The sequence below is a fragment of the Diadema antillarum genome, unplaced genomic scaffold, assembly GCF_040938485.1.
Source record: "Diadema antillarum isolate AM-2024a unplaced genomic scaffold, OU_Dant_1.0 seq00000348_RagTag, whole genome shotgun sequence".
NCBI classification, from domain to species: Eukaryota; Metazoa; Echinodermata; class Echinoidea; order Diadematoida; family Diadematidae; genus Diadema; species Diadema antillarum.
Genome location: NW_027271358.1, coordinates 1,430,482 through 1,458,455, shown reverse-complemented (window position 1 = coordinate 1,458,455; position 27,974 = coordinate 1,430,482). Strand labels below are relative to the sequence as shown.

Below are 27,974 nucleotides of genomic sequence, written 5' to 3'. Positions count from 1 at the left end.
TGTACAAATACATTGTAGGTATGCGAGTATGTGGGCTTTGTATGAGATTATATGCTATGCATTACAATTTTGTGTACACTCCTATAATGCATGTATAAAACAATACGATATGTGCAGAGCTACTACACTGAAAAAGCATGCAAAAATGAATGCCAAATGTGGACACACAAGAATATACAAGTCAGTGCCCATGCAATTACACATATATGACACTGAAATAAAAACTGTAACATCACCCTAAAAGTACTGATCAGCCATTGCAGGAACTAAAGAGTAGTGTTTCCTTCGTTGTTTGTTTTTTTTTTGGCTTGGTTACCTCATATTGTATGTATCAAATTCATTCATCTTCATTAGGCTTTCAACACAATTTTTAAGAGGCAATCAGGGAAACACAATTGGAAGCATGTGACATGAATGACCCCCTCCCCCCAAAAGAGAGAGAAAATACACAACATTTGCAACTAAAGTAACAGGTATTTAATAAAGCAATCTGAACATTTAGTCACCTTGCCTTTTTTTTTTGGGGGGGGGGGGGGCAACAAAGAGCTGTGTTGTATTCACGGTATGTATATTTTTGACAAGAAAAGGGTGTTATTTGTTTCCCATAAAGATCACTTTAAGGCTGTCATTATTTTATTTTAATTCTTGGCATTCATTTATCAGACAAAACCATGAAAAAGAAAAGGAGGTCTTCTTATCTGCCCAATGTGCAATGAGAAAAAGAGAAAAGCGAATTACCGTAAGTGTTGTTTATTTGCAAAATAAAAGAAAATGATGCGTATTAAAGCAAGAATATGTCTTTGGGTATTATGCAAATCATAATTGTCATCTGTTGCAAAGCTGGAAAAGCCTTGAGAAAACTGCTTGGCAACTCATGGACAACAAGTGCTGTAGGAGCAGGCCATAAAATTTTGATGTCATTGCACCAAAAGGTCTATAACATTGCAGTACACTAGAGAAGAGTAGAAGATGTGTGAAGCGACACAGAGAATATCACAAAACTCTTCTAGAATACAACAAACCCATGTACAGATTTCATGTCACTCTAGTTCTTGCAAAGGTCTAATCAGTACCTTTAAATGTGCAATAAATTGATTGGTGGCATACTACCTGCATCTGTGAAATAGCAAAAGGAAAACCAACAGAAAGAAAAACAGAGAAGAACCAAAAGAAACACATCAATAAACAGAAAAAAAAAGACCCATAGCAGCCACAAAAAAAAAGAAAAATAGTATGCAAGACACACACAAGAGACATATACCATAGAAGGGGGTATCAAAGTGGAAAGACAGAATATAGTGTTGATAAGTGAAAGGTTTAATGATTGACAGTGTGTATTGTCACATGAATGTTAGGGTAAGGGTCAAGAATGTAACACAAAGGAAGACAAAAGGGTGAAAGCAATCCATCCAAGATATGCAAACAACAAGAAGTTTTTTGTTTTTTTTAAGAGAGAGAGAAAGAGATGGATGGAAATAATCAGGATGGCAGAATAGAAAGTGATAGAGATAGAAGAGAAGAGATGAAGAGAAAGAAAGAAAAGAAAGAACAGGTCAACAATCATATACAGATGTAGATATATATCTCCAAACATTACTATGAAACAAAAACATCTTTATTTTGTAAGAGTGATTAATGGGGCTTTCTAAATTCCCTCTTTGTACTAATTACAGTCATGTCACACAAAATGATTGAACTAGATAATTACTGTATCACACTTTGTTGTGATATGAAAAGTTTACTGTGTGTATTTGCATAAGTTGATTTGAACACACTTTTGGTAAACCAATTGCACATGAGCAATGAGTGTGATACTACATGTAAGTATTTACAAACATTTCAACAAACTCAGAAAAATGTCATATACCCCAAACCACAGAGCAGTCTCGTAAGTCATAACAATGATAACCCTGTCAATCATTAAGACAACGAAAACATATCAACACCATGTTTACAAACTGAAACATATTCAGCAGGAATAATTGGTTTGTGTAAGTCCTAATTGCCAATATTGAATACTTAAACTTAAGATTGTTTGATGATTACATTAATGTTCAAAATCATGCATTGATATTCATACTTTCAAAGACAATTGACTTATAACTCAAATACATACACTAAAAGGATACATCAAGTAAACACACAGAAAACAATCCAGTGTCTGTTTCATAGTGGTTATTTGTTTTTAAACAAAAGGGTAATTCATGTCCATGATACAAACGTACTCTGATACCAATCACTAGTGCAACCCCCGAATGCATGAGTTGTACATATATAAATTTGAATGTGCTGTACTGGCATAGTTCGCAAATAAGAATGATGAATGATTCATAATGTAAAGAATAAGCTAATCATTATCAAAGTCTACATGTATATGTTTTCATGACAGTGATCTAACTTCAAAATTCCAAAAGTAACACTAACAAAGATTTAACTGAAATATATCAATATCGATACACAGCAAACAGTGATTCTGACTGAGCAATTTAATAATGGACAAATAATTACTCTAAGTTTTTAAAACTCTATTCTCACATGTCAATAATGTCAGTCATCAGCTGAGTGCATGAGAGCATTGCCTTGCTATTTTCTTCTGTTTACAACTTGAAAAAAAAAAAATGTTTCGACTTGCTACGGGTTTCCCAAGGAAAGGTTCAGGGTGGTTGGGCATTTTATTCATGTTCTTGCCACTTCATGCTCAAGCACAACATGCCAAATCATCTGGATGACTAGGCAACATAACGTGCACCATGTACAATGTAGGTTTGTAAAAGTTAACCTCACAAAACAAGGGATAGAGCCGGAGCAATTGTGATGAAAATGTATGCCACTGACCACATTGTTACATATTCCCAAAAGGGAGAAAAAAGGAATGCCTGAGAGACTAAGTATAGACAATGTACAGGGAGATTTTCCACATGTGCTTTTTGATATAAACAATGTTGCTATCTTCTATATGAAACTAAGTCATGCACTAGTACTCTACAAATATTTTGAATTAATGCACACGATGAGATATGTGCTATTTATTTTCTATAAAGGATATTGACTTCCAGTGCTTCTAATTTGTGTATGGGCAGCTTGCTAGGAATTAAGTTATCACACATTTCACTGCAATATTCCAATTTTCAAGAAGTACTTTGGTTAATAGTGAAAGGATGGTTTTAACATTCCTGAAGCGCATTTTGGTATATGTCATCATTATCATCATCATAGACCTTATCAACTGCTGTTTGGGGTGGAAGGTATGAAGTAAATTCTAACATCTTTTTTTTTTTTTTTTTTTAGGGGGGGGGGGGGGGTTGAGTCACAGAATTTTTTCCAAGAATTTCCATGTACATGTCACATGACTGTCCCCAATTGATCACTCTTCAGCAAAAAATCAGTGCATACAATGTGTGATTCTAAATACCTTGTCACCTCATTATTTATGATTCCAGGAAGAGTAGAGAAACATGCTAGCAAAAGAGTACAGAAAGCTGTGGCAAATCTTTTTTTTTTTTTTTTTTTTTTTTTTAATGGCAAATACAATATAGCAGTGGGTGTATTTAGTTTTGGAGGCAAGCAGATTGAGTGTTTAAAACTCCGCCAAAATCAAAATAAAAGACAAGAAATTCTGAAGCTATGAATGGTTGCAAAGTTGAAAAGGAACTGTAATATGCATAATGGCTGGCAATTGACAATATTTTTCAAAGATAATTTCAACCAAACGAACCAATAAAATAGATGCTGCATGCAGTCTGCTGTGAAAGAGTGGATGCTTTTGAAATAACAATCGGCCATGCTCTCATACACACAGAGACAATAAACTGGGTGGCTTGAGAATACTGTGCTTGAAAAATACATAACTGAAATAAAACAGATCTTGGATTACACTGCTGTCTAATTTACATTCAGCCTGCAGTTTTTACAAAAATAATGACAGCATTGCAAGCAAATGTCCCCTTCTAATGTTGCAGTTCAGATGTATTCAAGATGATGCATGTAATATGTAGATGTCAACTAAACATCTGGCAAGGGTCTATCACCTTGTTATTCATGTAAAGAAATATTATACAAGAAGCAACATAATTGCATTCATAAATTCATTTTTGTGTCGCATGAGAATTCAAAATGTGTAGTGACATAATATATGTGTCTCTGACGAATCTCTTTTATGGCTTGATTCGTTGTTACATGTGCAATGTATTGACGAGTTGATAGAATTTTAAATGACTTACTACTCCCCCATCCCCATCCCCCAAAAAGTACGGCAAATCAAATGAATCTCGCATGCTTACAGAGCTGAAAGAGCAGATCTTAAAAAGATCTTTGATATGAAAATTCACTATTGAAGTGCAAGATTGTGCGCAATATGTCTATTGTTGATTTGTGTACATATATATCTTTCATATGGCCCAAAAGTCATAATGCAGTCACTATACTCAAGAAACTTCCATGACACATTACAAATTTAAAGCATTTTAATTTGCAGGATGTAGTGATCAGTATTAACCTAAGGCTGCTAACATTCACCCATCAGAATCACAGGAGATTCCAAAGGGCAATCAGGGGGATACTTACATGTACATGTTACATGCATCTCAATGGCAAAAAATATAAAATTAAAAAAAAAATGTAAAAATCCCAAATTACGGATATTTCTATAATCTCTTTTCAGGAAGCCCCCCTGCAAGATCTAGGAGACTTGGCAGCTCTGTAAACCAGAATTCTGAGCTATGGCAGAATTTCGCCATCCCATATATCACATTTGTTTCCATATTGGAAGGGGTACTGCTTTTAAACATGTCTGAGTGTGCAGAGTAAGGCTGACCACTTACCTGTGACAGCAATGCCAGCTGCAATACCCACGGCGCCATGTACCCCAGCACCTGTACCTGTGCCGATGGGGATCTCCGACTCATCGATTAGTTCATAGGCACTGTCATTACGGTTGTCCCCTAAACTGGAGGAGTGCACTGATCATACCGCATGAAGGAAAGAATGTCAGTGAGCAGAGAATGGTGTGATGGATTGTGGGTTTGTAGACTGAAACATGAAACAAATGACATGGGTGGGGCAGACTTTGTGGTGGTAGGGATGAGGCAAATCAACTTAAAGGGTGCAGTCACTGTGATTCCACGACAAACAAATGCACGCTGCAAGAACAGTTATTGTGAAAGCAGGAATGCTGAGTGACTCAATGTGTATGACAATGGCAGTTCTACAAACAAACTGTAAACTGTATTAGAGGCCAGCAATGCATTTTCAGCTTGGCATATTTTGGAGTGAAAGCACAATATATAATCACTGAATTGCTTGGAGAAAGCAAGACATTGCCTGTGTGGAGGGCAGGGCAGAAGCGGCAGTTATGTACATTTATGCCTCATTCTTTTTTATCACAGGCTGGTCAATGATGCCACATGCTATTTCATAGATAAGTTTTCTTGGAACTATTCTTGCTTGTGATCTGTCTTGTACATACACTCATTCCTTTGCTGAACAAGTAGTTATTCATACACAAATTGTATTTGGGGTGGCAAAATTGCAAAAACTGTTACATTGGTGATTACATTGTTTTCCAAACTTTTTATGTTCACATATCACAAAATTAAGAATGAATGACAATCAGGTTAAATGAGCGTTTTCATACAACATCCGTAGTGCAGATGAGCTCAAACATATTAAAACACAGTACATACCAAGTGCAAAAATGTCACACATTTGTAGAACACACATACTTTAAAGGGGATCACCAGGCAAGGATTCTGTTTTTGGCTATATGACAGATAAGTCACTCATAAGGATACATAATAACTATTATCATCTCAAATTTTCTTTACAACTCAACGAAAGGACAAATTTGTGCTATTAAATGTTGAGTTGATGCTCTATCATGATGCGTCTACAGACACAGTGGATGCAATGAGAGCGATATATTGCTGACCCCTGCATTCACCCAGTCACAACCTCTATGGGTGATGATATATCTTGTCTATACCTACTGATTGTGGGTACATACGGCTGTTGTTTCATTATTATCAATACAGTGGCCCAATAATAGAAGCAATAAGCACTGAATATATACCTATCATTAAAATGCCCAAACAGACGAAAGTCACATACAGAATTTATGTACTGATTTATTTCTGTAAACGCCATTAATCATTTTTTAGGTTTTCTTTTCCCAGATATCATAGCCATGCTTTATCTATTTAATTGGCATGTGTGTCAAGCAAAAACAGATAGACAAAAGTGTTCCTTAGCCCGACAGTCCCCTTTGATATGACATATATTGAGTACATGATGACAGCACTTTTGTATTGTCAAAAAAAAAAAATAGAAAATTTATGTTTGATGGTTTGAAACAAAAAAATGGTATGACAAGAACTGAAGGGTCCAAATTCACAAAGGTGGTACAATTGAAACCACGGTTTAAACCATGGACAAAGACCGTAGTTTTGTATGTGGTGCCAAGTGTTGCATGGCCTATTTCGTTACGAAATCAGTCATTTCGTCAATTTTGTTACGAAATGTTAACATTACGTCAACTAAATGACTGATTTGTCATGGAATAGGCCATGCGGCACTTGGCGCCCCATAAAAAACTACGGTCTTTGTATATGGTTTAAACCATGGTTTCAATTGTACCACCTTCGTGAATTCGGGCCAATATGTATGTGGATCTGATGAGTGTGTGGATATGGGTCTAGATGTTTGGTTGGGTGTTTGTGCAGACTGCAAGTGCTATGTATATGTGAATACTCACAAAGAAAAAGCTGTCCTCAGTATGTGGACCACTGCAATATGTGTTGCTGTCTCCTCTTAACTTTTCACTTCTTGGCTTGTTTGGATGTTCTCTTGTGTGTGTGTGCATGTTCATAATCACAATGCAAGAAATGGAAACTCTGAAGTGTATCATACCTCACAATTTCTAGATATGTGATACTAAAAAAAAAAAAAAAAAAAAAAAGCTCACCAAGAGTGCCCTGACCTTTCAAACAAGAGATATATATATATATAAAAACCCAACTTAGCACTGACCCTGTCTGAACCAGTACTGCATCAGTGCTGTTTACTTTGAATAGTCCCTAGTGGTGAGGAGACGAGTTTGAGATACTCACGTTTAATAGTCCCCTCTTCTGTACTTGTACTGCTGCTACTCACAGAACCACTCTTCTGCCAACCTGGAAAGGAATTCATGAAATCAAGTTGAACAATTAATACATCCCTTTAGTGTTTTGCACCACATTGACTTTAGGTTACAAAATATCACTGGCAATACATGATACCATGGTTTTCCTGTACATCAAATGCACTTCAGGTTTAGGATTCTGAAAGGATACCTTCTAAGAGGATGCTATTAATATATGGATAGAGGAGATATTGAAAGATGTGTTTTCAGAAAATACCTTTGTTTAATAACTACTGGGATGTCACCATTATGACACTTGTAGCTTCCCATAATGCTTAAGGTAAATATTTGAAACATGTTCATTGATAAAAATTAGACACAGCTCTTCCATTGCCGAGGTTCAGAATATCACAAGCAGTTGTCAGTTGCTCCTCCCAAGTCCCCTGCATCCCTACTTGTTCCCATGGTAACAACAGGTAGACCTGACACTACAGCTAACAGTGGGGTGTATGCAGGACAGACAGACAGCTGTGCCTATTATGGTGTTCTTACCATACTGGATAGAGAGCCCCTAAAGATTGGTGGTCAGTAAGTGATAATGGTGCTTTTCTTCTATGGAGACAATGGCTACATCGATTCAACTCATCATGTTGTATCATTGGCTAACATTCACACATAAGCCTGTGAACAAAGTAAAGGCTTCCTTGCATACCAGCCAACATTCAGACAACAAAATATGACTTTTGTCATGATTGTTCCCAAAATGACATGTTGTCTTTAGTGCAATCTCAGAAGTGGTTATCCTCTACTGTTGTATGGTAGTCTTAGTGAGCGACATCTAAACTGGATGGTTATGCTTTGTCTTGCAATGACTTACGTATGCTAAAACACCTGCTGCTACCAATATGATGAGTGGCAATAAGACAATGTAGATCCTGGGATCTTTTTGCATGTGAAATCAAACTTATTTGGTTTCTTATCTATTCATGATTTTACTCATAAGTTTCCAGTCTGAATTGTTATTATACACATAAGACATTCAGAAGCAGGATAATGTCTTGAGCCTAAAAAATGACCTGAAACCGGTCTAACTGCAAACCTGTGATTTCTCTCTTTTTTTATAATATACACTAAGAAAGATGAATGCCATTACCACAAGCATATTGACCAAACCCTGGAAATAATGATGTGTTAAATCATATTGTGCCAGGAAACTGAATGCCCAGATATTTTGTACAGGTGGCAAAGTCACATCACACAGAAAGACCCCAAAATCAATAAAGACTACAATGTCCCACCTGCTAGACAGGAAAGGGGGCTTGTACTCATGACAAACAGTGATATTATGTCCCTGCACTCCAATTCCCCCCTCCCCCCCTCCCCCCCCAAAAAAAACCAAAACAACGAAACATCTAAAGTGTGTGGAGTATCCTGTCTGCGGCTTCAAAGTAGGCCACACAAATCACAAGTTCACTTCAGTTATTGACATTCAAAGGGGCAAAACAGTCTCACAAAGTCCATTTGAAGGAAATCCTCAAATACAGGCAAATATGGGTAGGGGTGGGGCTATTGCATGTTTCAGTGAAAGACACACATTTTCTACAAGGGAAAGTGATATATGATGTCACAGTGAATAACACCAGTCATCATCCCCTGGGAAAAATACAAATTTGTCACTACTGAATCTAGAATACCATGAAATTCTTAAGAGCTTTGGTAGCATTAAGATGAGTGAAAGATAGTATCTACAGGGGGCTGATGGAGGTTGATGGGGAGACTACACACTGGCATGTTAGAATACAAATGAGCAAGTGTGGCCTAGATTAAAATACAGATGACATACACACATTGGCCCGAATTCACGAAGGTGGTACAAATGAAACCATGGTTTAAACCATAGACAAAAACCATGGAGCGCCAAGAATCGCATGGAATATTTCGTTACGAAATCAGTCATTTCGTCGATGAAATGATTATTTTGTAACGAAATGACAACATTTTGTAACTAAATGAACATTTCGTCCAAAAAATGATAATTTCGTTAACAAAACGGTCATTTTGTCGACGAAATGACCAATTTCGTAACAAAATATTCCATGCGACACTTGGTGCTCCATGGTTTTTGTCCATGGTTTAAACCATGGTTTCATTTGTACCACCTTCGTGAAATCGGGCCATTAGGTTTATACAAGGGTTTTTAATCTGACTGACATGCAATGTGCATTACTGCTAAATGGATCCAGCTTAGAGGTATATATTGGTCAAATATTTGCTACCTAACTCCTTGTTTTGTTTTACCCCTTTAAATCTTGAAGAGATCAATTGAGAAAATTTGCCTATCATAAGTTGGAAAGCATTCCTAGTCACAGGTTGAGGTACTATTGATAAGTTACATAATCCCAGTATTAACTTCACTTTATTCAGCATGATGTCACAGCTTTCTTTTTGTTTTGGTGTGTTCTGTCAGCCTTGTCTGTTTGTTTAAGCATTTCATGTCTGTGTGCAGTATTAAAAAGAAACAAAAGAAAAGAAAAAAGCCCTTCCATGCAAATCAAAATTGAAAGGGCTAATGTCGGGTACAGACGTTACTCTGGCATATAGCATTTTTACAGAGCAATTCTTTCTGCCTGACTAATACTCATTGGTGTATGAATGTGGTTCTCAAAAAATAAAACAAAATACATGTTCCTGTTTAAAAGTATGCATGCTTTCCCAACACTTCCTCCATCATAAAAAGAAGTGAACTGTAAAAAGCAGCACTGTTTAAGAGCCCTTCTCAGTGAAAACTTGCAAGGGAGAGTTCATAAGACAAATTACCATGAAGCAACCTGCAGCTGTAACCTGTACAGGCTACAGTACTACTACACTGAACTATTCCACTACGAACTAAAACATATTTTACACTATGTCTAATAAAATTTCTCAAAACAATGCAAATGTACATGTAGATCTTGGCCTTCACAAAATCTTACTTCATGAATCACATTTTGAAGGGTGTATTACTGAAGAAGGTGCACACATAGCTACATTGCCAGTTTGTATGATGAAGGACATGTACTCCAGTGTCTCATGTCAAGCACAATAATTATCCAATGATATGAAAAACAATGAAAAGTCCCATTGTGAGCTTATGAGAAATGTATACTGGTGATGAGGGTATTCAATGTATCAAACTATTCTCATTGGGTTCAGGGTAGTCAAGAAAGCATCTATTCTAGTCATCTAGTCATGTGACATGGGAAACCAGGAGGAAAACAGACATAAAGATTTCAAGTAAACATGTACAATCACAGTAATATGCATTCTACAGTGATAAGAGGAATGCAAACACAGAGAAAAGACAGAATATTTCCCTATACTTTAGTTTCAAGACTAAATCTGCAAGTATGCTTCCTTTCACATTAGCAAGGAATTACACTTCAGTGAGAAAGTGTGGATGGATATTATGAAAGGGATGAACTTATGTGTATAAAATTGAAGCTCATTGGTTCGATAAGAGTGATAGCTGGCTGTATGAATAACAGCAAGAATGATGGATGCCTTCGCTAATGCCTGTACAATATTTGTAAGAAAATTATCCCCCTCATATACAAGCACACCTCACCTGTCATCTTTGATGATAATCTTAGAATGCTACTTTATGATGCCTTACTGTATTCATCCTACTTTAAAATGTGTCATTCCTACTGCCAGCTACACTACAGAAAGCCCTTTTTAATTCTGTCCAGCAGGACAGTTGTTTCACCTTCACATGCACATTACTACAATTGTAACTTGTCAGAAGGTTGATATACTGTATACTGCTACATATTTTGTAAGCATTATAGCTGGCCAATCTTGGCTTGTAAAATAATTTTGTGAGTAGCTGAATTTGTGATGGACGACTACAGAGACGGATTGAGAAATAAAGTACTATCTCTATTTAAGAGGGTTAGTTACTGACTTCCCTCACGCCATCATCCCAATTACACCTCAGACTATTTCTAAAAGAGTTAGAAGAATGCATGCAAAGGAGTGAATGTATTGGCACACTGTCACCTTGGCAGCCAGGTACAAGACACACATAGCAACAAAGATGGAACTACTGCATCACATGTAGCACATACAAAACTGTGAAGTTTGACAAATGATTGTTGTAACAATATCTTCTTCTTTTTTTAAATCATACTTTTATTTGTAAAAAGTGCTTCAGCACATTGAGTAGGGAACAAAATGAAGGCAAACAAAAGTCAGGTGAAGGCAACTAAATGTGGGTGAAGCGCATGCAATAGCACAAAGAGGAATCATAATAAGGTTGTGAATTCTTACTCTCTGTAAATGTCATTGAGGAAGTGATAAAAAGAAACCAAGCAGCACAGAGCCAGAGAAAGAAGAGAGTTAGAGCAAAAGAATTATCAAAAGATAAAGTAAAAACAAAACATTTGTATTGTTTCTCTATTAAGTTGCTGCATTAAATACATGGCTAATACATATAATATTGATGTGTGTTAAGTGGAAGATTGCATCAGCTACAATGATGATAAAGAATTTCAGGCAACAGAAGAAAAAAATAATATCACTGTGGTATATCAAATACAGCCATTGCATATTCAACATTTTACCACTGCCATTTATGCATGCTTACAGGCAAAAAAAAGTTAATAGAAGTAAGATACGAGTAAACATGATATGCCTGGAAACTGAATTCCATTAAGTCTTGATAATCCCATTGATAAATGAACTTTAATATCACTGAAAAGTTTTTATTCTGTATTTTTGTCCATGAACCTTCAGTGGCAAAGTGTGCCCATGTTGAAATCAAGCAGATATCTAAACTTGAAATTCATTTCCATCTCTTCTCTCTCTCTCTCAAAAAAAAAAAATAATAATAATAACGAGAGAGAGAGAGACAAAAAGATAAAAAATCATAGATTCCTATAGGAGAAGAAAGAGCTGTATACCTTGTAACAATGTCACATATTGGGGAGACATTTTTCATTGCATTTGATGGAAATATTTCAACTGATATTTAACCTAAAAGGTCATTTCTCTCATAAAACAGATATCCATGAATTGAATGTTATCAAATTCTTGTGACCCCCCCCCCCCCAAAGAAGTGAGAGTTCAACTAATTTTCTGAATATAATATGTCCCTCACTCTCACTTCAATGACACTGATACAGCCAAATTGTAAGCTGATATGTTAATAGCAGTGATGGTCAGTCACATGAGAGAATGCTCACTAGTTGAAAAAGGAAGAACCAATATTTTCTTGGAGTAGTAATAGATAACTTGAGAAAAATGATTTCGAGAATGATTAGTTAACAAAAGGCAGCTTAAATATACTCATTATCAAATTTCGGAGAATGCTATGTTTTTTGGTTTGCGTACCTGCAGCATGGCAGCTCTATTAGTATCCTCCATCAAAGATTGGGGAGACGTTTGGGCAACAAGAATTGATAAGATGTCCAATTTATCTATACTTGCTATCATGCCATCTTCATTCAAACATTGAGGCCACTTGTCTACTTAAAGAGATTTATACCTGAGCTTTGATCCTCACTATTCACATTAGTATATCTCAGTATATCTCACCTATGGCTGCTATGAAATTATCCTCATTCAGACTATGTGATTCTGAAGGTCGGCTGCCTATGGTTAGCATCCCACCACCGCTAACCCCCTCACCACCACCACCAACACCAATGGAGCTAGGGTGCTGATGCACCTGTTGAGCTAGCATCCCGTCAAGGCGATACGAACCATGGGTGCCACCAGCAGTGCCAGCCTTGGGTGGGCCACTTCGGTGGTGGCCACTGCTACCCCCTTCTGGCTTCTTGTGGTTCTCCGGTTCCTTGCCAAAGTAGTGTGTGTGGGCAATTTCCAGCAGGGCAAAGGCACTGGCCATTCCTCCTGTGGTGTGGTGCTCAAAGGAGAACTCCAGGCCAGTAAGCACTGCTTTCAGCACTTGTACAAGGCCCTTGTATACTGCCTTGTCCACTTTCTGGAGATTCCATTAAAAAAATTAATATGAAAACTAAATCAGACATGCACATTTATCCATAGCTACAATACAAACACTTGGGAAGCTTTTACACTACTCTGACTGACTTCGGCAAAGAAAAATGACATGGATACTGCTGAGTGTGGTTTATTACTGGGTAAATTCACTACTGATGGGCTAAACATTAGCTGTATAGGGCTTTATATTACTAATTCCCTCTACTGTCTGCCATCTGTGTAAACTACAGGTAATCACAATGATGTTTGCATGCTTAAGAGCAGTGAGCATGTTTTCAGCATCAGAGCCTATAGCTACGTGCAGCTAGCACCTGTGTACATCCAAGCAAATTGGAATGAAAAATCTGAGCATGCTACAAAAGCCACATCTCTCATCTGTAATTGGGTACTTCAGTTGACACATACAATTGCTCTGGAGAAAAGAAATATTACAAAGCTAGTATTTTTATTGCTACTCACATCTATTAAAACTGTAAGAAACAGTCTTGCATATGATCAAAATAACTGACATTTATTGCAAATAATTGTGTTACATCATAAAAGAATTCATTTTGACTCTTTGAAAATTGGCTGCACTATTCATCATGGCGATTCCCCCTTTATTAAGCAGACAATTTGGGACTAGTCAAAAGTCCGTCTGAAAACAAGAGTACAGTTTAACAAGCACAACAGTGACAATTAATGATAAAAAATGAATAAAAATTAGGGAAGTTATCAAATTGTGAAGTTTTGCTCATTTTGTAGAACAGTTCTTGAACAGTCAATATGAATATCTGGTATACAAATGAATGAATTGATGATGTCCTTGGCTGACATCATGCCATAATATTTTGTACATAAAATATTAAAAATACCAGGAGTTTTTTCAACCCCTCCCTCCACCATCCAACAGACACTCATCCATCCTGTACCAACATCCTCACTGAATACACTTTAACCCCTCCCTCCACCATCCAACAGACACTCATCCATCCCGTACCACATCCTCAATGAATACACTTCAACCCCTCCCTCCACCATCCAACAGACACTCATCCATCCCGTACCACATCCTCAATGAATACACTTCAACCCCTCCCTCCACCATCCAACAGACACTCATCCATCCCGTACCACATCCTCAATGAATACACTTCAACCCCTCCCTCCACCATCCAACAGACACTCATCCATCCCGTACCACATCCTCAATGAATACACTTTAACCCCTCCCTCCACCATCCAACAGACACTCATCCATCCCGTACCACATCCTCAATGAATACACTTCAACCCCTCCCTCCACCATCCAACAGACACTCATCCATCCCGTACCACATCCTCAATGAATACACTTCAACCCCTCCCTCCACCATCCAACAGACACTCATCCATCCCGTACCACATCCTCAATGAATACACTTCAACCCCTCCCTCCACCATCCAACAGACACTCATCCATCCCGTACCACATCCTCAATGAATACACTTTAACCCCTCCCTCCACCATCCAACAGACACTCATCCATCCCGTACCACATCCTCAATGAATACACTTCAACCCCTCCCTCCACCATCCAACAGACACTCATCCATCCTGTACCACATCCTCAATGAATACACTTCAACCCCTCCCTCCACCATCCAACAGACACTCATCCATCCCGTACCACATCCTCACTGAATACACTTTAACCCCTCCCTCCACCATCCAACAGACACTCATCCATCCCGTACCACATCCTCAATGAATACACTTCAACCCCTCCCTCCACCATCCAACAGACACTCATCCATCCCGTACCACATCCTCAATGAATACACTTCAACCCCTCCCTCCACCATCCAACAGACACTCATCCATCCCGTACCACATCCTCAATGAATACACTTCAACCCCTCCCTCCACCATCCAACAGACACTCATCCATCCCGTACCACATCCTCAATGAATACACTTCAACCCCTCCCTCCACCATCCAACAGACACTCATCCATCCCGTACCACATCCTCAATGAATACACTTCAACCCCTCCCTCCACCATCCAACAGACACTCATCCATCCCGTACCACATCCTCAATGAATACACTTCAACCCCTCCCTCCACCATCCAACAGACACTCATCCATCCCGTACCACATCCTCAATGAATACACTTCAACCCCTCCCTCCACCATCCAACAGACACTCATCCATCCCATACCACATCCTCAATGAATACACTTCAACCCCTCCCTCCACCATCCAACAGACACTCATCCATCCCGTACCACATCCTCAATGAATACACTTCAACCCCTCCCTCCACCATCCAACAGACACTCATCCATCCCGTACCACATCCTCAATGAATACACTTCAACCCCTCCCTCCACCATCCAACAGACACTCATCCATCCCGTACCACATCCTCAATGAATACACTTCAACCCCTCCCTCCACCATCCAACAGACACTCATCCATCCCGTACCACATCCTCAATGAATACACTTCAACCCCTCCCTCCACCATCCAACAGACACTCATCCATCCCGTACCACATCCTCAATGAATACACTTCAACCCCTCCCTTCACCATCCAACAGATACTCATCCATCCCGTACCACATCCTCAATGAAGTCTCCTGTCACTGCTGTGTCCTGTGGGTATAGCTGACTGATGACCTGAGCCCGCAAGTTCTCGTTCCTCATTAAATTCTTGAGGCGGGACCAGTTGAGCCAACCCACATTGTTTCCATCCAGTACTCCCCTGACCACTTCTTTCAGGAACAGCTGGTCCTCACTAATGGCAAGGAATGGGAAACAAAGAAGGATGTGACCTACAGACAATTCTCAAAAGACATCTTCCAGGACTTAAAGAGTTTCCCCCAGAACTGTAAATTCACTTTCATTCTTTTGTCCATAACGTGAATTTGATTCGTCTGATTTGTACACATTAATGGAGATAAGTTAATGCTAGACCTCAGTTAATTTATCACACACACAAAATAAGTTAGGATGATAAAAATGATTAAACACTGTTAAACTCTCAAACTACCACATGGCTACACAATGTAACAACCATCTTGTCAATACTTCAACTGTTGACGTTGTGCAGTGAGCACCATCATAAAGCAATTCCTGCACTATCTAACTCAGTGCTTGAAGCAAATATTCCAAGTCTATGCCCCTCTGGCTTCAAAAGCACTATGCCATCATAAACAGATAAGGTACATTGTAGAATAGTTCACATGCTGATGGTACCTGTGAGTGACTAATAATTTGTTCTAAAAGTGTGTATTTCACAGGACGAATTTATCTATGAAGGCAAGAAAAATATTCAAATCCACTGCCTCAAAAGGGGATTTACCAGTACAATATCATGACACAAATCTGCAAAAATACACATCATTAAAAATTATTCAATTAATTGCTAATTTCCCATGAAACAAGAATTGGAAAATGCAAATTAATTTTCATATATTCAATTAACAGATACTCAAAATAACAGTAAATCTGACAATCCAAAACTTAATATCATTCATTCATACCTATTTGGTCTTTCATTAGTGAGTGAGGACCTCTTTTCAGGTTTCTTGGTTGAACTGTGCCTAATGAGAGAGGTCCTTTCCACCAACGAACGTCGAGTATCTGCAACGGCAAGCATTCAATATGTACCATCAAATAGATGAGAATTTTAGCAGTATAGCACTACACAGTATTTGGGAAATCAACTCTTCTCTCCAACTGGATAGATCATGCTCTGGCTACACAACAGTGTATACTATAGTAATCTTCTCTCAGGGAAACAGTTATTTTTCCAATTTCACATTGTGTGGAAAAAAGGAAGGAAAATGCTGGAAGTAATCAACTTATGAAATACATGTACTTCTCAGTTTTACTACTTAAACAGAGCCACAAAACTGGGGGGGGGGGGGGGGGGGAGGAGCACTGCCCCTTGGCCATACAAGGAGTACTACCTCGCAACACTCACTGGGTACAGGTGACCATACTTTGTTGCAGCAAACAATGTGTGATACTAAAAATCTTGATCCCACTCACAATACACTAGAAGGTAATCTACTCTACATGTTCTGTAGATTTGGTCAATCAAATGGGAACAAACATGTAAGTCCAATTTCAATACTGTAAATCAATGCTTCTCAACCTTCTTTCTTTTCTTTTTTTAAAAAATCTGAGGCCAAATTTGGCTCCTACAATTTTTTTTTAGGCCCAGTTAGATCACATTAGTACCATTTTTATTAAATTTTTGGCTGACATCATTGCCCACAGATGAGAACTACGTGGCCCACTGGTTGAGAAGTGGCTGTAAATTACTTCAACATATAGGCAAGAAAAAAAAAAGTCCCATGGGCCAGTTTACTAACATTATACGCAAATTCATAAATTTATATTTTTTCTTATCTACTAACAAGCTTTGTCATCCACCTGAACATATTTATTATATTTCGATACTTGGAATCCATTTTGTATAAACTTGTTGTTGCAACACCGGACAACCACTTGTTTGCACAATATTTGAATACTTTTGTAAACCAGTCTACCATGCCACATATTTTCCAGGGTCACAGTGAAATGCAAAATGTATGTATAGACCTACCCCTGGTTAGTGGAGAGGATGTCTTCTTCTTGCGTGTTGGGAGTCCCATGCCTGAAGAGATGCGACTGCGATTTGGGCCTGGGTCTGACTTGACGCTAGGAGAGTACCCATTAGGGTCCATACTGCTGATTGATGTAGGGGAGCCAATGGGTTCCTTGGCAGTCTCTAGGGCGAGGTCCATAATGCCACGGAGTATGGATGGCTTAGGCTTGGTGCGAGTGGGTGTGGTGGGAGCTGAGGAGTCCGAAGAGTCTGACCTGTGAAGGCCACAGAGAAGGAAAGACAGTTAGATCTGACTCAACTGTGCTCTACAGAAATGTGACACATACTCTTTGATACATATTTATTTCTGCATGTGTACTTGCAATAAAGAAATATGCAAATGTACAGTACGTGTCATGTTACATAAATATCCTTCAAAATGCATCTTACATTTATGCATGTTATCTCACTCAACAAATAAAGAGTGACTGAAATTACTGAAAATATGTAAAATGTATTAAAAAGTGGTAAAATTCCCACACGTACATTGTATATCATACTTCATCATAACTATCTTCAAAAATGATTATTCAAAATCTATTCACCTGCAATCCTTGCTGTTCTTGTTGTTGTTGGTATAGTGCTTGTTGTGCTGCTTGGCATATAATGCAGTCAAGTCTTACAAAATTCTACTTTCATATCATTACCACTAGCAAACTGTTTGTATATGGTGTACCATAAAAGTGGACATTTTCGCAGTTTGAAAATTTTCACGCATTTTGCATGACATGCAACCAGCACGAAAATGAAAGCATGTGAAAATGTTCACTCTCTATGACTGTGTAATACTACTTATATTTTGATTCTGCAGCATGAAAACATGTGAAGTTCACCTTATCTGGCCGAGTGTCAAAAATTACTCATGAGAAAGTGTCTTCTTTAACAGTAATTGGTAATTCATGATGGTGTTTCCATGAGAGTTCCACTTACCTGAAGAGAGCGTTGACCTTGTCCATAAAGGTTGGTGATGTTCGGCCACCTCTGGAGGCTGCCTCTACACCAATGTCATTAGAGTTACGCCTAGGATGCTGGCGGGCTGCTGATGGAGTGGATGGGTAAGGGTTGTCTGAGTCATACACACTGCTGTCAAGGTCCTGGTCAGTGTCCATTCCTGACATTGACATGTTCTGGGCGATGCGCATCTACATGATACAGACCAAAATAGAAACAACATCATGCCATAAATTATCACACAACATACACATAAATGTACCAATTACTACATTCATAGACAGTGACAAGTTTCCCAGGGAAACGCTAATAACTTATCTCGTTTTCATCTTCAGAGTAATTTAACCTTAAAAGCTGATTATGAGAACAATAAAAGTGTGCAGAGTTTACTACTCAATATTTTCCCATAACTTCACAGAAGTATCCAATATATTAGTCAAAACATTTGACATAAAAATACCAAAGTGACGGTATATACAGTGATCAACCAGGAAAATGTATTCATTGTCTTAATCTCTGAGACATATGTAAAGATATGTAAATATATCATTTATCTCATCCATAAATTTTGATTTCATTACTTTACATCATTGACCCTAAATCATCTACTATCAAGAGATAAGAATATCTCTTTTTCACTGTTTCAAAATCCAGGCAAAAAAAAAAAAGTCAGACAAGCACAAACATAAACAAGAAACAATTTTTAAAGAAAACGTAACACGGAATCAATCTTCACTTTTTGATCACAGTCACACAGCATACACGAAAACAGTAAATTTGAGAGAAATGATACCATAAAAGATGCAACGGATATTTAGATATTACACAGGCAGACAAATATTTACTTGAACAGCATGGTACAGCACTAAACACATTATACCATATTTAGAGCCCAAGCATGGTTGTGGGATGAGCAAAAATGTATTACAGAAGAGTCTGTTCCAATGTACTATATGGTACTGTAAAAATCCCATTCAAACTCACAGTCTAAGTATGGAAGCTAGCAGAATAGCATCGAGTCAACAAAACTGCCATTTCACATTGAACACCATTCATAGCATCGAGAGAGACCTTTTTTTTTTCTCTCCTTGATATCAATCTGGTTCCCAGAAACAATAGTTGATTTAATTCTCTCCTGAAATCCACAAAATTCTTTTGGCTACTGCACAAAAGCCTTGTTTATTGACATGAAGAGACTTGGAGATCAATTTATTGGGTAGTTTCCTCATAACCATACATGGGCTCTGTGACATAGACAACATCAATGTGTAAATGGTTAAAGATGGAAACACAACAGTCACATGCTTTATCCATTCTTTTCTTAATGATAATGACATAAAATTAATTCTTTTGTTAAGAAATGAGGAAAAATAAAAACATGCACTAATAGCATGCGATGCAACTGATTTGAATAGATCAATTTTAAAGCATGCGGACAGCTCTATTTCTAGACCATTACTCATGAGAACAAACATACACATGAAATTATTCAAAGGTAACTACTATACACATGTATGCTAGGTGTAATGTCTTCCCACACTAAAACAGTCAAAATTTGCTTGAGTTGTCCCATTTTACTTCACTTTTCTCTGATCGCATATTCTTATGTCACTTCATTGTTGAATACAACTCCATCCTTCATAACAGTGAAAAATCAACACCTAAGGTTTTCCAAACAAATTTAGCTTGATACATTGCAGCAGACTAAAGCTGAGGTCTAGGGTAATCTCACTACAATGCAGTCAGCTTATTTAAAACAACAGAAAACAAAACAGCTACACTGAAACACACTTTGTACATTATACATACTACACAGATTGCATGCATGAAAATCACATAAGACTTAAGAGTTAATTTGCAAAGAGAATCCTGGTTTTGAACATCATAAACATCATTATTACCACTATCATCATCATTAACATCATCAACAACATTATCATTATATGTTTGTAGATGACATATAGATTGAGTTTTTAAATATAGTGTGATAGTGTGAAAGCTTGCAGTGATTTTTTTCTTTTCAAATCAGTGCCTGTAGGACCAGGCTCAATGTGAATTTAAACTCAAACACTTACAAATTACAATGTTGCAGCACTTTCTCTTTTCTTTTACTACTTCCATCACCAACAGCAATCAACATTTATATGCTAGAAATGATTTCATGCATCAATTCTGTGTACCATACAATTAAAGACATGCACTTGACAGCTACTTTGTCATTTGTTGTTTTCAAGGAAAGGGAAAACAATGTTACACTGGAAAAAAAACCAACAACAACAACTAGGTGTAAATACCCGAACACTCAGAGGCAGCTCCTCATCTGAAGACTGCATCAATATGATTGTGAAATAATTTGTAAATTGGAAGTTGGTGGAATGATACAAGGTGGTTCAGAGAGAAAGGGAGAACAGACATAGAGAGACAGACATATATACAAACAGAGAGATAGATAAATAGATAAATAGATAGATAGATAGATAGATAGATAGATAGATAAATAGATAGACAGATAGATAGATAGATAGATAGATAGATAAATAAATAGATAGATAGATAGATAGATAAATAGATAGATAGATAGATAGATAGATAGATAAATAGATAGATAGATAAATAGATAGATAGATAGATAAATAGATAGATAAATAGATAAATAGATAGATAGATAGATAGATAGAGATAGATAAAGAGAGAGAGAGAGAGAGAGAAAGAGAAAATAAAATTCAAAATTAGATACCACTCAGACTTCTGTGGCCCAGATGATAATACATACAAGCAAACCTATGAGTACCGGTACTCGATAGTATAACAATACAAGTGATAGAGGAGCCATACACTATTGTGCTGTGGACAGAGTAATCTTTTTTTGTGTCTTTGTCATTCCTCTTGTCAAAAAAATACATTCTCAGCATTCTTTGTAAGCCTACTATATAGTCCATGCTTGTGTAGGACTTTGCAGATACATGTAGTGGCAGCTGCTGATGCAAGTCTGTGCTGGGCATTTCATGTGACACGTGAACAGCGTGCCTGTATTACAGCTGGTTGCCATGGTGCCAATCGTGAATAACAACATCACCTTGGCATTCCAGTCTGCCTGTGCACAGTCTATGGATGTACTTGGCATCATATACACAACAGAGCATGACGTGCATGGCCTGACAGACAATGCACATTTGGTTAGTGACTGTTAATTTAATGATGGCTAAAAGGAGAAATTCAAGAGCATGCTCATCAGCTGTTATGAAAACAAGACAAAATCTGTACAAAACCTGCTTTTGCTGCCCTGAATCAGCCTCATTTGAAGGCTTATGTTTAGCACAGTCTGTTTCTGCAAACATATTTAAAGAGACAACGATCAGTACTGCAGTACATACAAACATTGATTTTACTCTTGCCTACTTCAGCAAATGGTATTAAAATGCCTTTTGAAACATAAACATGCAATTTCTTTAGCTGAGAACCAGAAGGGCACTATCTCGTTCTAAGATTTGAACATAAATAAAAACAAACAATCAATTCTTATGAAATAAAAAGTTTATTATAATCAACAGTGGGTAAATTCATAAACATTGTTCCAAATATAGAGTAAAATAGCACCCTTGTGGTTTGCATTTTCCACATTTTCCTGAAAATGAAAATAATTTAAAATTGAAACCATACTGCAAAGGAGGTCGAGCTCTACAACATGACTCAATACCCCCCATCCCCCCCCCCCATTGCAATAAAACCCTTCTGGTTCTCAGCCCATGATTTTATGGATTGCACCTTTACATAATTGGTATAGATACTGTACAACAGAGAGCTGTACACATAATGTATGATGCATGATGTACAATATGATCCAGTAGAGATGACAACAGAAATATTGCTTTAATACTGAGATGTTTTTGTCTTCCCCTTTTTTTTTTGTTACTCTTCTGTGAACTATGATTGTCACTCGATCTGTATTAAAAGAAGGAACTAGCCTGGGATTTGAGCCTGCATTACCTTCTGCTTTACTGGATAGTGGCTACAGCTGAGCTTAAGCCAGTTCATGGCAGTGACACAATGATGTTTGATCACATACCCAACGCCTCGCCTCTCTTTTATTCTCTCATGGTCGTATTCATAATTCATTAGCCTCTGTAGGCAAGTTATTAGAATGGAGGGATTTTATTTGTGTGGAGAGAGTGTAGGCGTTTGAACGAATACCCAAAGCCTCACCTCTCTTTCATTATGTCTTGGTCTTATTCATAATTCATTGCAGCCTCCAGGAAGGTAAATTAATTGAATGAAGGGACTTTGTTTTTCTCTCTGCAAAAATTCCCATTATTCTATCAATATTGCTACTATAGCAATGTCTCTCCTAATAGATATCATAAGGTGGGAGTACTCTAGTTGAATGTCATATTTCCTGACAACTGTTAAGACTAAAAACACAATTATGCATACGGCAATGTCACAGAAAAAAAAAAAATCTTATGTAAGTATCCTCACACACCAGTACACAGATTGATGGTAATGTAGTCTTCCTACGTGCTAAAATATTTATTACACATGTATGGTATACAATAAAAAATTCAAGACTTGATCCAAGGTTGACTATAATGCCTTTCAGCTGGAGGGGCACTCTGAGGTGCTAAAAACAGTTACCAATACATAACAACAAAGCTGGAAAAAAGAGTAAAACTCAAAGAATGACAGAATCTGGTCTGGGGGAGTCAATAAATATAAACCTGTCAAAGGCTTTTGATAGAGTCAAGTTGTGAATGATTTTAATGAAATGTCTGTGAATGTGACCCTGAAAAGGGCTGGTCCTTCAACCACCCTGGCAGTAGTCAACAAAGTCCTGTGATCCTGCTTTTCACTGATGCTATACTCCTAGGTCACACTAAATTTCAGGGGTGCACCGTGTCACAAGTATAACAGAGTTTGTATTGAAGTACAGGTGGGTGATAAAACACAACACAGGAAGCATGATGTTTTCAGCACAATTACAATTACCGGTAAATAACACAAGACTATAATGCACTTACAAGGTCTTTGACAATGTGAAATTTCAAGATTTTGTCTTTAATGAACATAAATCCCAGGGATTACATTCATTTTCTTCTGATTAAAAAATGCATAATTTGTCCAAACTTGGTTTGCTGTTGACTCTGAAAGATCCTCCTCTATTGGCAAAATACACAGCACAGTAATGATTTGTAAAACGCTTTTAACAATAATCTTTTACCATGCCAATCTATGAATAAAAAAAAATTTTAGAATTTGTAAGGCTTTTAAAATCTAATTAACGGAAATTATGAATATATGACTTATGCATAATTTCTCTCTTAGAGTCACTCCTCGATCTGTTTTGCTTTGATAAATACCATCTCTCCATTAATTCAACTTGCTTGTTGCTCAAGGCATGTAAAATTCTGTATCATTAGCATTATGTAATATTCACTTCATTAATATCTGAAAGACCACATGCTGTCCCATATCTAACATTACATAGCTCCACCACATTTGAGCATCATTCTTGCCATCAGTGCTCTGTTGCATTCCCACATATCAAATATCATCCTTTGATTTCTATTTCTGTGTATATGTCACTTTGTGCTACCCTGCATCTTATGGCTTGTAAACTTCTATTTTCATGGTGAAAGATTTGCATACCATAGAAAAGAAAAAAAAAGAAGAAGAAGAGTAAACTGCATACAGATGTTGATGTATATGTGCTCTGAATTTTGTCTGCAAGTGCGTGTGGTGTGTCTGTAGTGTACTAGGAGTACATTTGCTCACATGTACACATCAAGTGGAGAAAAGAGTGAACACTCATTCTTGCAATGCTTTGCATGGCTCCGGCAGAGCACTGTGTTACCATAAGCACTTTGCAAAGAGTGCTGTGTGTGTACTGCGTAAAGGTACATAGGTGTAGGGGTATTAATGCTAACTTAACAGTATATTGACTTGGACGTAAGATCATTCTGACCTCAAATCACTTACAATCAGTATAAAAAGATTTGTGATACTGTCTTTGTTGCCCACACATTCTTAATCTTGGTATTTGTTTGTCCAGCAGTAGCTGGGCAATGTTGGAATTGCTTCCAGTAACATGAGTAGAAAAAAACTAGATATATCGCTACAGCGACTGATATGCCTCCGCCATAATGCATGGTTCTCCTAATAGGTCTATAGTACAATGTCTTGACAATGTGTGATGACAGTTTCACACAATTGGTTCAATTGGATGAATGATTAAAATATCAGAGTACAGGTATTTGGGGAACTGATGATTTTTACTTGACTTTTGACCCTTTTATAAGTTATGCATTGAGTAATTTTCAAGGTATTGAGAAAAAGTATAATTTCAGTATCAAATGGGAAAATAGCATTATCTAAACCTTTCGTTTGACCTTTGACCTCACAGTTCCACAGAGAATCACTGTTAGGTAGAACATGCAAAAATATGTAAGTTTCATGATGATACCTTGAGTTACTTTCGAGATATGGAGGAAAAAAGTGCAATTTAGCACTTTCACTTGACCTTTGACCTTTTGACCCTTGACCTTTTGTCAAGAAACTTCCCCAAAAATATACATTGGGTAATACATGCCATACATCAAGTTTAAAAAAAAAAAACCTTCAGGCATATTGCATTTTAAGGAAAGTAGTGATATTTTGAGGAGTTGACCTTGACCTTTGACCCCCCTGACCTTTGACCCATGACCCCCAACTTCCCTTGATAATCACTGCCCATCGGTACAAGCATATATACTAAGTTCCATGAAGACACCTTGAACCATTTGCGAGATATGGAGAAAAACATGAAATTTCACTTTTTTCACAAAATAACCTGTGACCTTTGACCCTGTGACCCTAAAATCCACACAAAGTATTATCCTTCAAGGATATACCCTCATACCAAGTTTGATGTAAAACCACCACACGGTTCCTGAGATATCGACAAAAACAAAACGGGACGGACGGACGTACATACGGATGTACGGACGGACGGACGGACGGACGGACGGACGACCCGAAAACATAATGCCTCCGGCCACTTCCTTGCGGAGGCATAAAAAAATCAAGTATAGATTTACCATGGATTTACCATTGAGATAACTGAACTTTGAGTATACACATGTCTCAAGCAGTGAAGATATTATAAGCGGAAAACATCTGGATTTGTATTTTGCCCTAATGTAAGTGATATTCAAGTAATTAAACATTGAGGTACAATGTACTATTCAAGGTCGACTGCAGTAAGTTGGTTTTCATACAATTTTCTGGGACTTTTTTTTCAACTATTTATCAAATTTTGCTCAGAATTCCACTGATTTGTTTCTGCACACTGGCCATCAATAAAAACTACTTGCTCCCTGCCATAAACCCCACTTTGTGCTCCTCTAAAATGTGTCAGGGACAAATGGTGCAACAATATTCAGGCAAAATACCTTGCATACATTAAAATGTATTTACTCGAAAAATTATCATTCACACCTGCAACAAGCCCCATGTATGTTTGCAGTTGAGGGCTATTGTCTTTGAATCTGACTGAAAGTGTTTGTGACTGCAGTGTAGAATTCAACACTCACTGGTATATTTCACACAGACCACTTAATTCATGCATGTGTGGGTTGGCTCAGTTGGCTGATAAACATTCAAACTGCCTACCACAGACTCCTACATAACTATGACATTTAATATAAGTTTGGTGCAGTTGTGAAATGATTTTATATCAAAGCTAATGCCAGAAGCTAGTCCTAATTCACACTCAACCTAATTTCTCTTGTCCATCTTTTTTTTTCAGGTTTTGATAATTTTCACCTGAACAAGTTTCATTCTAATCATGTGTTTAATTACAATTGGAAAAAAAGAAAAGAAGAAGAAATAGAACAAATCCGTTAACAGCACTGTGTTTCAGTACTGCACAAGGTTTTCCTTGATGTTATAATAAAACGAATGAAAAATGAAATAACTTGAGAGATGGTGTCTTCTCACTATGTACTTACATCAGGTGATGTTGGATTCTCTTGGCTACTGGATGAGTCACTGTCAGCAAACTGATTATTATCACTTTGAACCATGTCTGGGGGAAGCTGCAGAGAGTCAGGGGGCTTGTAGACCGCATGTTCATCAATCTCACTGTACTGGACTGGTTTGTGAGGATCTGAAGCAGGGAGACACAAAGGTAGACACAGACAGACAGGAAAGAAAAAAAAACCAACGGCATGAGGATTGACAAGTTGGCAGACAGAGAAAAGATAAGGAAATCGATAAGAAAAAAAAAGACAAATACACATAGAACACAAGTTAAGAATAAACATCAATATCAAAGACAAACAGATAAGAAACCAAGAAAGCTTTTAAAGTTACGGAAGGTAAACACTGGAATAAAAGGTCAATAGTACTTGTGGGCAATTGATAGAAAATGGCATCAAATAACTGTGCATTAAATGTCATTTCAAAGCACATCCTGATGGAAAGAAGGGGCAATCTATCCTATAACTCTCCAATGATTTTCTTTGAACACACAATCACATTTCACTCACTTTGAAATATCACAACAAGTGGTATTTCCTTCACATACATGTTAATCATCATCCACTGAATATCCTCAACCTGACATACTTCTATCCAAACAAATATAGATACAGAAATGCAATAAGGGCCAGTGGCTTCTTGGGTCATAAACAAATATTTATACATACTCTTCCATAGCAAGCAAAGTTTTTGAGACAAACTAGTGAGGGATATAGAAATGTAGACACCTAAAACTGGTGGCACAACAACAGAAACTCTCACTTACCCTGTACATCGCCTTTGATGTCACTGTTTATCATGTCCACCACAAACTCGTCCAGTGATGAGTAGGAGGATGATGAACTACCGGCCCCATCTTCCCTCTCACTCTCCTCTCCACTCTCATCCGTGGGATTAGAAGAGTCAGACCCACCCTCGGATGCACTAGACAGTGCTGCACCAAGGGTGCAGTTCTCAAACTGTACCTATGAAAATGGGTAAGATACTAGTATTAAATCTGTGACTTCTGTATTCAACACATAAAGGATTGACGCATTACCAGCTGTCATTCACCCTCTGTTTCTACACACCTTCAGACTGTATCGATAGCATCCATCAGTGTCAACCTTATCAAAAACTTGTGGAACATGTTACATGTCACTCAAAGATGTCTTGACAAACAGTGAAGATGGTGGAGCTATGACATTGTAAGTATTGTACAAAGTATCCAACAAACTACTGTAAAAGTGGAGATTTTTTCGCGCGACTAATTTTTCACGCTAGGCCGGGTA

At 37.6% G+C, this 27,974-nt stretch overlaps 1 protein-coding gene across 3 annotated transcripts in view; it reads right to left on the bottom strand.

The window, feature by feature from the left end:
• Nucleotides 1–27,974, bottom strand: part of LOC139731020 (MAP kinase-activating death domain protein-like) — a 107,946-nt gene that overhangs the window by 21,539 nt on the left and 58,433 nt on the right. Inside the window, exons 9-18 of one of the 3 annotated variants that reach the window (XM_071641901.1) lie at nucleotides 27,470–27,668; nucleotides 26,673–26,830; nucleotides 20,985–21,017; nucleotides 18,670–18,881; nucleotides 17,698–17,954; nucleotides 16,628–16,727; nucleotides 15,702–15,879; nucleotides 12,689–13,097; nucleotides 7,104–7,166; nucleotides 4,821–4,958 (exon numbers count right to left, since the gene is read on the bottom strand). In XM_071641901.1, the coding sequence (XP_071498002.1) occupies nucleotides 4,821–4,958; nucleotides 7,104–7,166; nucleotides 12,689–13,097; nucleotides 15,702–15,879; nucleotides 16,628–16,727; nucleotides 17,698–17,954; nucleotides 18,670–18,881; nucleotides 20,985–21,017; nucleotides 26,673–26,830; nucleotides 27,470–27,668 (1,747 nt within the window). The remainder of the gene's footprint in view (nucleotides 1–4,820; nucleotides 4,959–7,103; nucleotides 7,167–12,688; nucleotides 13,098–15,701; nucleotides 15,880–16,627; nucleotides 16,728–17,697; nucleotides 17,955–18,669; nucleotides 18,882–20,984; nucleotides 21,018–26,672; nucleotides 26,831–27,469; nucleotides 27,669–27,974) is intronic. The other 2 variants (XM_071641903.1, XM_071641902.1) reach the window with 2 other exon arrangements.